The sequence below is a fragment of the Pelophylax lessonae genome (assembly GCF_965119305.1).
Source record: "Pelophylax lessonae genome assembly, chromosome: 4".
In the NCBI taxonomy this organism is placed as follows: domain Eukaryota; kingdom Metazoa; phylum Chordata; class Amphibia; order Anura; family Ranidae; genus Pelophylax; species Pelophylax lessonae.
The window spans coordinates 76238246-76252436 of NC_138771.1; the positions used below are offsets into that span (position 1 = coordinate 76238246).

At 42.0% G+C, this 14191-nt stretch overlaps 1 protein-coding gene and 1 long non-coding RNA gene across 2 annotated transcripts in view; both read right to left on the reverse strand.

The window, feature by feature from the left end:
- Positions 1-4617: 4617 nt before the first annotated feature.
- LOC309554650 lies at positions 4618-5499 on the reverse strand. The gene is made up of 2 exons (XR_014225239.1): positions 5397-5499; positions 4618-5318 (listed from the first exon to the last, which is right to left on the reverse strand). It is a non-coding gene; the product is annotated as an uncharacterized lncRNA (long non-coding RNA).
- An 893-nt stretch (positions 5500-6392) lies between these two features.
- The window catches only part of HOMER2 (homer scaffold protein 2), a 375844-nt gene continuing 368045 nt past the window's right edge, over positions 6393-14191 (reverse strand). The window contains exon 9 of the mRNA XM_082254028.1: positions 6393-7826. Coding sequence (XP_082110154.1) covers positions 7638-7826 — 189 coding nt within the window. The 3' untranslated portion in view covers positions 6393-7637. The remainder of the gene's footprint in view (positions 7827-14191) is intronic.

Here is a 14191-nt window from a genome sequence, read left to right on the forward strand (position 1 = left end):
ATTCTGCAAAGTATTGACTCAGGGGGCTGAATACAAATGCAGCCACACTTTTCACATATATATTTGTAAAAAATTTAGAAAACCATTTATCATTTTCCTTTCACTTCACAATTGTGCCAGTGTGTTGGTCCATCACATAAAATCCCAATAAAATACATTTATGTTTTTGGTTGTAACATGACAAAATGTAGAAAATGTCAAGGGGTATGAATACTTTTTCAAGGCACTGTATGTGGGGGTTTACAATCACTTTAAGGTAATCCGAACAGACTATGACTTTTGCACAGTGGCAGTTTTTAAGTCCATATTATTAAGGGCTGATTCACATTTAAGGCCCCTTTCACACATAGGTCCATTGACGGATGAAAAACGGACATCAATGCATCTCTATGTAAAAACGGATCATCCGTTAACATCTGTTTTCATCTGCCCTATTTTTCATCTGTCAAAAAAACGGATCGGACGAAAAACGGACGTAAACGGAGAAACGGTCCGTTTTTGCATTGGTAGTGGATGTAACAAAAAACAGATGAAAAATGGATAAAAAACAGATGAAAAACTGATACATTTTGACGTGACTTAACTGAACGGACAGTATGTGTGAAAGGGGCCTAAGGGCTCTTTCAGACAGGTAGACCATTCAGATCCGCCTGTCTGTTTTTTTGGCAGATCTGAACGGTCCCCCCATGCATCCCTATGGGGCATTGGATGTCAGCGAAGACATGTCCGCTGACATCTGATCCGTCAAACCCTATTTTCCATCCGTCCAATGGATCGACGGTCCGTTCCCATCCGATTCCCCCATAGAGATGTATGGGGAACTGACAGCTGTGTCTTCGCACACAGTTCGGAGAACAGCTGTCATCCGCCTGCTCAGCGGGGGGATCGGCGGATCGATCCCCCGCTGAGATAAACGGAGTCCGTCCGGCGGACGGGCTGTGTGAAAGAGCCCTAAGGGTAACAGACACTTAGGGGTTGATTTACTAAAACCGGAGAGTGTAAAATATAGTGCAGCTCTGCATAGAAACCAATCAGCTTCCAGTTTTTTTTTGTCAAAGCTTAACTGAGCAAGTTGAACTTCGAGGTTGATTGGCTACCATGCACAGCTGTACCAGATTGTGCACTCTTCAGGATTAGTAAATTAACCCCTTGGTGGGTCACATGACCTTTGCCCATTCCTTGCTTCTGTACACCTTACACCTGCTGCAAAATAACGGGACTGCATAGACAGCCACAGCATGCTAATTTGATTCTGCGAAACATAAAAATCCACACACAGAGCAGTTCCACCTTTTTCTCTTATGTGTCTTGGCTGTATGTTGAGTAATTGGCTACTGTCCAAATTGGCCCTAGTAAGCGTGTGTATGCATGTGAGATAGAGATGTTTGATTGTAAGCTCCATGTGGGCAGGGAGTGATGTAAACGGACATTATGTAAAGCACCGTGGAAATTGTCAGCGCTATATAAAATATCTGTAATAAGTAAAAGAATTAGATTTTTCCCTTTCACACTGTGATAAATAATGGCAAGCAAAATATTATGGTAAGACTTACCTTTAGACTCCGTTCACATCTAGGCGTTTTGGAGCGTTTTTGGGGAGTTTTTCTGCTCTAGGATCAGCTCTCAAAACGCCCAACAAGACAAATACTATTCATTTCAATGGCCCCTGTTCACATCTGAGCGTTTTGACGCTGTAAGCAAAACGCCCAACGCTCAAAAAAGTACATGAGCTTCTTTTTGGGCAGATTACAGGCGTTTTCCATTGGTTTCTATTCAATCTAAAAACGCCTGTAAAAACGCCTGTAAATCGCGGTAAAATCGCGGTAAAAATCACGGCAAAATCGCGGTAAAAAACGCGCGAAAACGCTACGCTCAGGTGTGAATGTAGCCTTAAAGTATTTTGAATTTAAACACTTTTTCAAAAGTACTGGATAGAGTAGGAAATTGTTAAAACTTGATGTTTTTCTTTTTTGCCGTCTGTATGCCATTAAGGAGATTTGGGTTTGCTTTAAAGCGGAGTTCCAGCCATTTACTCACCTGTCCAACGGTCCAGCGATGCGGCCGCCGGAAGCCTCGATCCTCTCCCTCGGCGCCGGCATCACTGCTGTGGGCACCCGGCTGTTACAGTTTGCGGCTTCACAGCCGGGTACCCACTGCGCATGCGCGAGTCGCGCTGCGCGCCGTGATTGGCCGGCAATCTTCTGGGACCTCTGACGTGTCCCAGAAGATTGCAGGGTGGGAGGGGGAGAGGAGAACTTCCGCTCAGGGCGCCGCGGCGCTCCGAGCGGAAGTGGGAGCGGGTACCTGTCAAAACTAGGTACCCGCTCCCCCCCCCAAAAAATGACATGCCAAATGTGGCATGTCGGGGGGTCAGGACTCCCTAAAGCGGAAGTTCCACTTTTGGGTGGAACTCCGCTTTAAGTGTATTTACACTTTTCCAGTCAAATTGATAAAAGCACACTGTATGTTTGTTAAGGGTTTTCATTCACACAGCATACCAATATATATATATTTTTTACCTTTTAGACATTTCTCAGGAGAAGGCCTTGTGATTTTTTTTTTTCAGGAGTGAGTCTGTCCTAAGGACAGGTTGAGTTTCCACCCATTACCAGACAATGGGGAAGCCTGATTTCTAAACCTTTAACACTTTATTAGGTAATGCTTTGTGAATGGGAACATGGAAGAATCTTAAAGTAAAGCTGGCCATAGATGGTTCGTATTTCGATTGGTTCAGCAGATTCGATCCATGTATGGGCAGGCTAATTGCACCCAAGTTGATCCATCAATTTCTAGCATGTGATTATTGCCAGCGGCTATAGCCGCTGGCAATAATCACTGTTTCTCCAGCAAGGATGGCTCCCTGTGCCCCCCTGCCAGGAGAACACAATTGCGCCACGGGAGGAATTCCCCCATCAACACTGACTGTATTGATGGGGAAAAACTAGCAATTTTCTTTTCTGCAACCTGTAGTTGCAGGAAAGAAAACTGCATCATCTACATGTTATCCCAATGGCTGCATCAAAAGAGAAATGTGTCATTGCTGACCTCCTTTTGAAAATTCTAGTTGCATTGTTATTATGTCAACCCTAATTATAATACATTTTGAGTCACAGACCTGAAACAAGTGTGCTTAGCAGTACATTTAGAAGCTTGTGTACATGTTCTGGTAGGGATACTAAACTCTGGTTTAATAAAAAAAAAAAAAAATGAATTTGAGTATATAGTCTTAAAAATGGATTTTCACCCTCAAATCAGAAGTCCCTCCTCTCCACTGGAGAGGATGATATCACACAGACATAACAGTGTGGTACCCGAGCGGCGGCTGCAGAGAGGAGGATCTCAGCAGGACAATGCTGGATCCACTGGGTGAGAGAGTATCTAAACCAGGGATCCTCAAACTACGGTCCTCCAGCTGTTGCGGAACTACACATCCCATGAGGCATTGTAAAACTCTATCATTCCTAGACATGACTAGGCATGATGGGAATTGTAGTACCTGAACAACTGGAGGGCCATAGTTTGAAGACCCCTGATCTAAACTATTGCTGGTGTGAGCTGACTTCCTGTTAAGGATGGCTGTTTGTGGTCCTTTGTATGTAGGAATGTCGCCACCCTCTCTTGCATGCTCCCAAGATGGACTCTGGACATTCAGATGTATAGTGGACATAGAGCATTGCACATGACTGCAACAGCCAACATTGCCTTATAAAAATATTTGCAAACCTTTTTTTGATTGAAAATGAATACAAGCTAAGTCCTATGGGATATACGGTCCCAAGGTTCCATTGGAGGTCATAAAACAGTTACATGTGAAAAGTTAATTCTGTAAATTTCAACTTTCCATTTCAAATGGAGATTGACTCCTCTCTCTAGCCTCACTACTGGTCAGCAAGGCTGCCTAGCACATTAATAGGCCTACATGGAGGCAAGTTTTACATCTTACAAATTTAAGTTGCCTGTATCTCTGGATCTACCTATTGTTTTAACATGCAGTTTTCACTGATAAGTAACCATTGTAATGCATTTTCTCATCATTAGTTCAGTTTGAACTGTCAACATTTGAAGGGCACATGTACACTGGGTGTTTAGCCCCTATGTGTCCAGTCCTGGTTTTTATGTGCACCTGCTAGCCAAAGGTGCAGCATCCAGCCCTTCTTCCTATTAAAGTCTATGAAAGACTGAAATACACTGTGGTTGGATGCTTTACCAAGTGGTAGATACAATTAAGGCCCTATTTGGTCAGGGACATATGTCTGGAACATAAGTATTTTGCATTCTGGGTGTGCTCCGAATGCACAGGGCTCTATATGCAAGTACCAGTTGGTACAGCATCCAGCTGCAGAATATTTCAGCCTCACAGAGTTTACAGGCTGCAGAGAATGGGGCTGGACACTGAACCTGTGTCTGCCTGGCACATGAAAATGCTGGGATTGGACACACACAGAATAAACACCCAATGTGCATGTGGCCTAACAGGTCAGCTTTAATCACATTTTTGTAGATCAGCCTACTAGCCTGAAAAGTTTTTTTTTTATTATTTTGTATCTGTAATGCATAAATCAAGAAAGATGGCAACCATGGTTTGTTTCAGCGCTTCTATTATAAGAGAAACCCCAGTTTGTGTCAAACATTTTAATTTATTTTTAATTACAAGATAAATATTAGAGAACCATGAGGCAGAATTTGTCATAAATTCATAGTAACAGCCCTGTGAACATTGACTTGGAAACTTTGAGGTCTGTGTATATAGACGTTCTCAGCCATGGCTTGTTACACACATCAACTGTAGAATATTCATTTACCAAACAATACACCCTTAATTACAGTATAAAAGGGAAAGTAGAAGTCTAACACTGGCGTTTCTAACGTATAAGGCATTTTGTGGTGACCCATCATGCCACCGATATTACTAGGAAAAAAAAAAAAAATCACACTGCCGTGACAATCTCAATCTGCAAAGACAAATTGTGCTTTTACCTGCCCCATGCAAAATGAGTGATGTCTGCTTACCTGAGGAGAATTCCCTACTAAAGTGGTCCCGTAGGGGATAAGCAAAAATAAAAGAAACTAACCCTGCCATTGCATAGCAGGCACTTGAAGCACTTATCTCTGGCCTCGCATAATTTCTATGAAAATTTAGACTTTTTGAGAAGTGGAGTAGAGTATTCTATGGTGGGAGGCAGGGAGGCTGTACATGTGTGCCCAAATCAAGAAGAGTATTTACAGGGGCTTTTGTAATGGACCCAAGGCAGAGGGAAGAGAAGGTGCTTTTTGGCCTACTATGCATCGACAGGCATCGTTTTTTCCCTACAGGTTTCCTTTAGGTGTGCATGTTTCCTGCCTATCATGGCAGCAGTAAATTTGTGCAACTTATCCATTTTAAAACTACTATTTACTAATAATATCGCTAACGCATGAATGGCATAGTATATCACTTGGGTTACCTTCTAAACATAGCCTGTTCAGGACAGCTGCCCAGCCTTTACAAGTCTTCTGCTACATATTCATATATAACCAGCAGAAGCTGACAACATGTCCAACCAATGATTTTATAAAATTCTCATGGAAGCAATGAAATCATCATAATGTCTGATGAAGTCTGATTAGAATGAATGTCTAATAGCATTCATTTTATTCAATATGCTTTAATGTCAGCAACAATGGTTTAAACCATCAGCCCTTTCTTTTGTTGACTATGGGTGACATGTCCCCTGAAAATTGACAACCCTGTTTTACCCAGATGACATTGGATTAAATCACGTCTGCTGCTTTTAACATTTGAGAACAATAGACAAACTCTTACCATGAGATCTGGCTCTAGCCTCCAGCTGTGACCTTGCTCTGCTTTATGTTGAGTATTGTGATAATGTGGCCACATATTGCCAGTTGGATTTTCCCAGTGTTGGGGGTAACTAGTTACAAAGTAACTGATTACAGTAACTACATTACTTTTTTTGGTAACGAAGTAATGTAACTAGTTACAATACTAATATTGGTAACTACACTACTTTACTAGGCTATAGGAGGTAACTACACTACTTTACTAGGCTATAGGAACGCGCTTTCCTGCGTTACCCAAGCCGTGCGATACAATCGTTATTTCGAAGAATAGAGAGGGAAGAAGTTTATGACTTTTTGTTGCACTTTATGTTTTATTCTGTTTTTTCAGGTTTTGTTCTCATGTTTCCCAAAGCCTGTGTTTATACAATAAACTCTATGCAGAAAGAGTGTCATGTATCTTCTTCTACACGGTCAATTAAGAAAGAGGAAAGTAAAGTAATAAGTAGTGAAGTTACTATTCAAATGCAGTAACTAGTAAAGTAATCTCGTTACAATTTACAGAAGTAACTAGTTATATTTTTTGAGTAACTAACCCAACACTAGATTTTCCATATAAATATATGGAGAACATGGCATTAGCTACAAAGCCAAATTGCTCAAATGTGGGGCCAGAATTCACACTAGGGTCCCCAAATGTTATTGGGTTTAGTCAGACTTGTGTGTTGCTGAAACACGCATGGTAACACATGTTTAGGTAAGTCATGGCACAATGTGCTGTGCATTGATGTGCCATTATTTAAAATGGCAACCATTGCTCAATGAAAGTAGCAGGCAACACACCCGAACTGTACAACGCACATTCCGTGCTGCTCAAAAAAGGGTTGTGTGCTGTTTTTTGTTCATTGCTGCATGTTAATGAAAGCACATTGACTGCAAAGTAGTGAATCCAAGGTCTAAAAAAAAAATAAAAAAATTGCCAGTTGTGTGTCCTCTTCTAAAAGTAAAATCCTAAACTCAATGGAAATTCATCTGAAGGAAAACTACCCCTTTTATGTAGTTTGTAAAGTATTCCTGTGTATGAATACAACATGAAAAAAAGCTTTTCCACAAAAAAACACAGCAGTGAATGTTACTTTGTCTTTTTGCCACTATATTCTATACAGTATCTTTAATAAATATTCTGTATTGTACTAAATATATAACTCTTATTTATAGCTTCTAAAGATCTATTTGTTCTAGCAGTTAAACTGTGGCAGTGTATAAGGTTTCAGTGACCCTGTCAACTTTCAGCAATACCTTACTAGTGAAAATATTGCAGTACATCCATCACAGACTCTGCCTAATCCAATGTGTCATAGGAATTATTGCAAGGCTTGCAGAGCACTGTTTCAGACCATACAACCATTAAGCATTCTTGTGTGCTTTTTACTTATTGCATTTCCAACCTAGAAGTGGGACTGGAGGACAAGAGATTCGACTATATTTGCTACACAGTGATCCAAATTTTTTTTTTTTTTTTTTTTTTAGGTATTTTTCTGTTGTAACAAATAAATGAACAATTGTTATACATAACCACACATTTGGTGATTTAGTGTCAAACTATCAAATTTTATAATTTTTTCTTTTGTCTATAGCATGGTATAATTTCAATGGCTCTGATTTTGTAAAAACCGTAAAAAATGGCTTTGAACGTTTAGGCCACTACTGGTTGCCAAAAACAGACTAACCTTAATGATACTGGCACTCAAGGTGCAAAAAGAAATAAAAAATAAAAAAAGCACAGCAGCCCCTAGGCCTTCTTCGTTTGCACTGAAAGGGTCTAGTGTTAAAAAAAAAAAAAAAAAAATCACCACACTCTAGCTATCCATTTCTAGCTTGGAAAGTCCTTGACGGAATTCGTGCATATCATCAATTTTTCCATCTAATATATTCAGGAAGTGTTTAAGTTCCAGTTTCAAGTGGCCTTGTCTGTGCTTGCTCTCCTCCACTTCTTTTCTCAGTGCTCTCACTTTATCTTCTAATTCTTGGTTTCTCTGCTCGGCATCCTGCAAAATAAATACATGCGAAAATCATAAAACCATATCAAAAAACACAATTTGCACAAAAGCAGTGCTAGAACATAAAATAGCCCACTCGATTATTAGAAGAAGATGTTTGTCATGCCATCCAATGTCCAGATAATGTTACATAGTAATACTTGATTTTAAATTAAACCTCCAGCCTTTATTTTTTTTTTAGTTTTGGATTCAATACAGAATGGTTAATATCCCTGTCAATCCCACTGCAGAGATTACACTCACCTCCACTTAAATTCTGTAATGAAGACATTGCAATGAAACCCAACAAACATGTAGAAAGCGTCTTATATTCAATTAACTCACCAAAGATGAAACCCCTAGCAGACGAAGGCTGGGCTCAAACGTTTCTGCTGCAGTTTGTTGTTTGTGGCGCTAAAACAGCTCATTCCAAAGTAACTTACTGGCAATAAACCAAGACACCCCCCCCCCCCCGCCTCCAAAAAACACAATTAAAATGAATGACCCTACACGGTGTGAAGGCACAAAATGAATGTTAATGCAGCGCACTATAGCAGAAAAATGTGAACTCCTAAACAAAAGCCCATCACTACTGATGCCATATTCCAACAAACTCCCTGTTGACAAAAACAGAAACAGATAGTGGCTAACACTGGATAGTGTAAGCAAAACCACTTTAATATATTTCAATTGCACTTGCACACAAGTGACTCGATCAGTGCATATAAGTTCAGTTTATGCCCCCAACACTCCACGGAAACTGCTCTCCTTAAACTCACAAGTGATCGACTAACAGGAAAAATCAATAGACACTAATCTGTTATTCTGTACTTTTACTCCTGGACCTCTCTGCTGCCTTTTACACTGGACCACCACCTCCTCAAAAAATAAACTCTACCCTCGTGGTCTACCCTCGGGTCTTCGTGACTGTACTCTTTGCTGGTTCTTATCCTACCTATCCCACAGCACCTTCAGTGTCACAATAGTACCAATCTGGATGTCACAACCACTTCCTTAAACTCAATCTATCCAAAACCAAGCTCATAATACACTGCTCAAAAAAAATTAAAGGTACACTTTTAATTAGAGTATAGCATCAAGTCAATTAAACTCCTGGGATATTGATATTGTCAGTTAAGCAGCAGAAAAGGGGCTGGTAATCAGTTTTAGCTGCTTTGGTGTTAATTAAATTAACAACAGGTACACTAGACGGGCAACGACGAGACAACCTCCAAAACAGGAATGGTTTTACAGGTGGAGGCCACTGACATTTTTTTTTCTCTACTCATCTTTTCAGACTTTTTCACTAGTTTTGCATTCGGCTAGGACCAGTGTCACTACTGGTAGCATGAGGCAATACCCGGATCCTATAGAGGTTGCACAGGCAGTGCAACTCCTAAGGATGGCACATCAATGCGTGCCATTGCCAGGTTTGCTGTTTGTCTAAGTACAGTCTCAAGAGCATGAAGGAGATTCCAGGAGACAGGCAGTTACTCTAGGAGAGCTAGACAGGGCCGTAGAAGGTTCTTAACTCAACAGCAGGATCAGGTATTTGCTTCTTTGTGCAAGGAGGTACAGGATGAGCACTGTCAGAGCCCTACAAAATTACGTCCAGCAGGCCACTGGTGTCAATGTCTTTGACAAAACAATCATAAAATGACTTCATGAGGGTGGCCTGAGAGTCCGATGTCCTCTAGTGGGCCCTGTACTCACTGCCTGGCACTGCAGAGTTTGATTGGCATTTGCCATTGAACACCAGAATTGGCAGGTCCGCCACTGGCGCCCTGTGCAGGTTCACCTGTGACAGACGTGAAAGGGTCTGGAGAAGCCATGGAGAATGTTATGCTGCCAGTAACAAAGTTCAGCATGAGCAGTTTGGTGGTGGTTCAGTGATGGTCTGGGCAGGCATGTCCACGGAGGGATGAACAGACCTCTACAGGCTAGACAATGGCACCCTGACTGCTATTAGGTATTGGGATGAAATCCTTGGACCCATTGTCAGACCCTACACTGGTGCAGTGGGTCCTGGGTTCCTCCTGGTGCCCAGCTTTATGTGGCAAATGTATGCAGCCAGTTCCTGGAAGATGAAGAAATTTATACCATTAAATGGCCCCACGCTCGCCTGACCTAAATCCAATAGAACACCTCTGGGACATTATGTTTCGGTCCATCCGATGCTGCCAAGTTGAACCTCAGTCTGTTCAGGAGTGAGGAGTGATGCCCTGGTCTAGATCTGGGAGGAACTACCCCAGGACACCATCTGTCATCTCATTAGACGCATGCCCCGACATTGTCAGGCATGCACACAAACACATGGGGGCCTCATTTTTTCACTTTGATTTTCGGGGTGTCTTTGAAATGAGCCCACTGTAAGTTGATAATTTTAATTTCTTTCAAACAATGTGGCATCCTTTCGTTCATAACACCTTACCCAGTACATATCAGTATAGATATCCAGCATGATATTTTTGCTCATTGAGATCTGATGTGTTTTCAAAGGGTTCCTTTAAAGTTTTTGAGCAGTGTATTTCTTCCCCACGTGCCCCTTCACCTGACTTCTCCATCCAAATTAATGGCTCAACTATCAGCCAATCCCTGCACGCCAAGGTTCTAGGTGTAATCCCAGAATCTTAACAATCCTTTAGGCCCCACATCCATTCACTCTCCAAAGCTTGCCGTCTCAGTCTCTTTAACATCTCAAAGATATGCCCCTTTCTAACCAATGACACCATAAAGCTTCTATTCACTCCCTGGTCATCTCCCGCCTTGACGACTGCAACTCCCCTCCTCTCCTCAGTCCATCATGAATGCTGCTGCCAAGCTTCACCACCTTATCAACCGCTCTCTGCCAATCTCTCCACTGGCTTCCGCTTACCAAACAAATTTCAAGATACTAACAACTTACAAAGCCATCCACAACTCTGCCCCCAGCTACACTACTAACCTAGTCTCAAAATGCCAACAAAATCGTTCTCTTCGTTCCTCCCAAGACCTCCTGCTTTCTAGCTCCCTCATTACCTCCTCCCATATGTCTACTAAAGTAACATGTTTTAAGGTCCATGTTTCTAATTCAGAGTGCAATGAGCTCATATGAATCAGAAAATGGTGTCCAAATGCTCTCCATAGTGTCAAAAGACCAGGATGAGGAAAGTCTCCAAACTAAACAAGGGGACGGAAAATGTGAATTAATTGGATCATAGTGATGTTCAAAATTATTTCTGTAATTAGAATTACATGTCTTTAATCTTCTAATTAGTCAGCCTATTTAAACAGAAGAGAGTAGTCACTCTGCTGTTTAAAGTGGATCTTCACCCTCATGGACACGTTCCCTCCTCTCCACCAATCTTCCCCTCCTTTAAATGGTAAGTGCACTCATTTTGTTTTCTGCCTGAAGTTCAGCCCTGCCCCCCCTGCACGTTATTCGCCTAGACGAATGGTATTCACTACCCTCCCTTTGCTTCCTGGCATATGTTAGTCACATATCCCAGGAGGCATGGTACTCCATTGAACAAGGGGGAGGAGGGCGGGGCTAGCACTGTGTCATCACGAGGCCCAGCAGCTGAACCTGGAGGAGCCAGTGGGCTTCGCAATGATGTCACATAAGATGGAGGCACAGGACCAAGTTCTTAGAGGATTAAGTGAGTGAGGCAGGTGAATAACTGAAATGTCCAGAACCAGCGTTAAGGTAGGCGGCGGGGAGGTAGCTGGAGATTAGCTATAATGTGATTGTGTGCATCACACTGAACATGGACCAGAGAAAGCAAAGAAGCAAAATGTCTGAGGAGATCAGAAAGAAAATTAGAGACCATCAAAACAAAGGTAAAGGCTAAAAGACCATCTTCAAGCAGCTTGATGTTCCTATGACTACAGTTACAAATATTAAGAAGTTTAACCTCCTTGGATGCAGGAAGTAACCTGACCTCAGATTGAAAAGAAAGTGCGAATGTTGGTCAAAAACATTTTTCAAAGAGATACAAGCTGAGCTCCAAGGTAAAAGTACATCAGTGTCTGATTGTACCATCTATTACTTTATGCATTACAGTGGGCTCTTCTGTTAACCACGAGGGTGCTTCCTGTGACGTGTTATTAACTTTATTACAAGCTGGGTTAAAGTAGCCCCCCAATTCTTTTGTTAAGACTGAGGAGAAGAATTTATTTAGCTCCTTCGCCTTCTCTCTGTCCTTTGTAGCCAGATTCCCTTTGTTGTCCTTTATGGGGCCAATGTGTTCTGGCCACACTTTCTTACTATTTATATACTTAAAGAATTTCTTGTTTTTTTTTTTTTTTTTACTCTCATTCCCTTTTGTGTTCTATTTTAGCTGCCTTGATTGTGCTCTTACATTTCTCTTACATTTCTTATTGCGCTCTTTGTAATGTTGGAATGCTGCCAATGACCCTTCAGCCTTGTATTTTTTAAAGGCCTTTTCTTTAGTTTTAATATGCATTTTTATGTCGGAGTTTAGCCACCCAGGGTTTATTTTAGCTCTTTTAAACTTTTTCCCCTTTGGAATGCACTAGCCAATCCCTTTATTTAGTATGTTCTTAAAGCACTCCCATTTATCCTCCGTGTTCTTTGTTCCTAGGATTCTATCCCATTTTATATTGTCTAGCAAAGAGCACAGTTTAGGGAAGTTGGCTCTTTTGAAATTTTGTGTCCTTGTATTACCCTTGTGTTTCCTATTTCTATGATTTATACTGAAACGAATTGACCTATGGTCACTGTTTCATAAGTTGCCCCGTATTTCTACATCCGTGATCAGGTCTGTATTGCTAGTAATCAGTAGGTCTAGTAACGCATTGTTTCATGCCAGTGCATTCACCATCTGACCCATGAAATTGTCCAGAAAAACATTTAGGAAATGGCGAGCCTTAGATGAATTTGCGGTTCCTTCTGCCCAGTCTATATCTGGATAATTAAAATCCCCCATTATAATGACATTTCCCATCCTTGCTGCCATTCCAAGCTGCGATAGGAGGTCCGACTCTGGTTGGGGGGGGCCTATAGCATACACCCAATATTACTTTCCCCATAGTACCTTCCCTTTTAAGTTCTACCCTATAAGGATTCTACTTCCTCCCTAGCTCCATTTGTGATATCGTCCCTCATATTTACTTACACATTGTTCTTGATATACAGGCATACCCCCTCCCCTTTTTTACCCTCTCTATCTCTGCGATATAGGGAATACCCCTGAATGGTTGCCAGCCAATCATGAGAGCTGTTAACCATGTCCCTGAAATTTCCACAAAATCAAAATCCTCCTCATGCATTAGCAGCTCCAGTTCTCCCATCTTATTGGCCAGACTTCTAGCATTGGCATACAAACCTTGTAATTTTGTCCGGATGCATACTAAATCCTTGTTAAATCCACTTTTGATTTGTCAGCCTACCTACCTTGGGTTTTGGATCTCTGGACACCCTACCGCAAATGCCCCCATTAATGCCCGCTGAGCCTTGCTCCCTGCTGGCTAATATTACAGCTGGACCCTCCCCCCTTCACCTAGTTTAAAAGACCCTCTAACTTTTTGGCCATCTTCTCTCCCAGTACGGCTGCACCCTTCCTATTGAGGTACAGTTCATCCCTACTAAAGAGTCGGTAGCCGACTGAGAAGTCGGCCCAGTTCTCCAGGAGCCCGAACTCCTCCTTACTACACCAGCTCCTCAGCCACTTGTTAACTTCTTAAATATCCTGCTGCCTCTCTGGCATTGCTCGAGGTACAGGTAGTATTTCTGAGAATACTACCTTGGAGGTCCTACTCCTTAATTTATCTCCTGAAATCATTTTTTATGACTCTCCACCTTCCTCTAACTTTGTCATTGGTACCTACGTGTACCATGACAGCTGGGTCTTCCCCAGGCCCCACCCAATAATCTGTCCACCAGATCTGTTATGTGCCGAACCAGAGCGCCCCGTAAACAACAAACATTTTGGCGCTTACGTTCTTTTTGACAGATTGCCCTCTCTGTCCTTCTAATAATTAAGTCCCCTACCACCAGAATCTGTCTTTCCTTAACCTTAGCCTCGCTCCAGCCTTCACTGGAGGAGTTCTTCCCCTGGCAGCTAGGGACGTTGCTCTGCCCCAGCAATGCTGGTCCCTGACAGGTTTTCCCAACATCACGCAACAGGGCGTATTTATTGGAATGTTCCAGCCCAGGATCGGCCTCCTTGACTCTTTCCCTTCTACCTTTCCTGTCACCCAACTACTCTGCTCTGATGCCAGTACCCTTGTATCTCCACCCAGGAGATTCTTCTCAGTGTTGCCAGTTGCTTCCATAGATTTAGGACCTGACCTTCCAGGGAAGCAACGTGCTTACATTTTGCGCAGCTGTAGTCGCCCTCAATCGGATGATCGAGGAATGCATACATGCCACA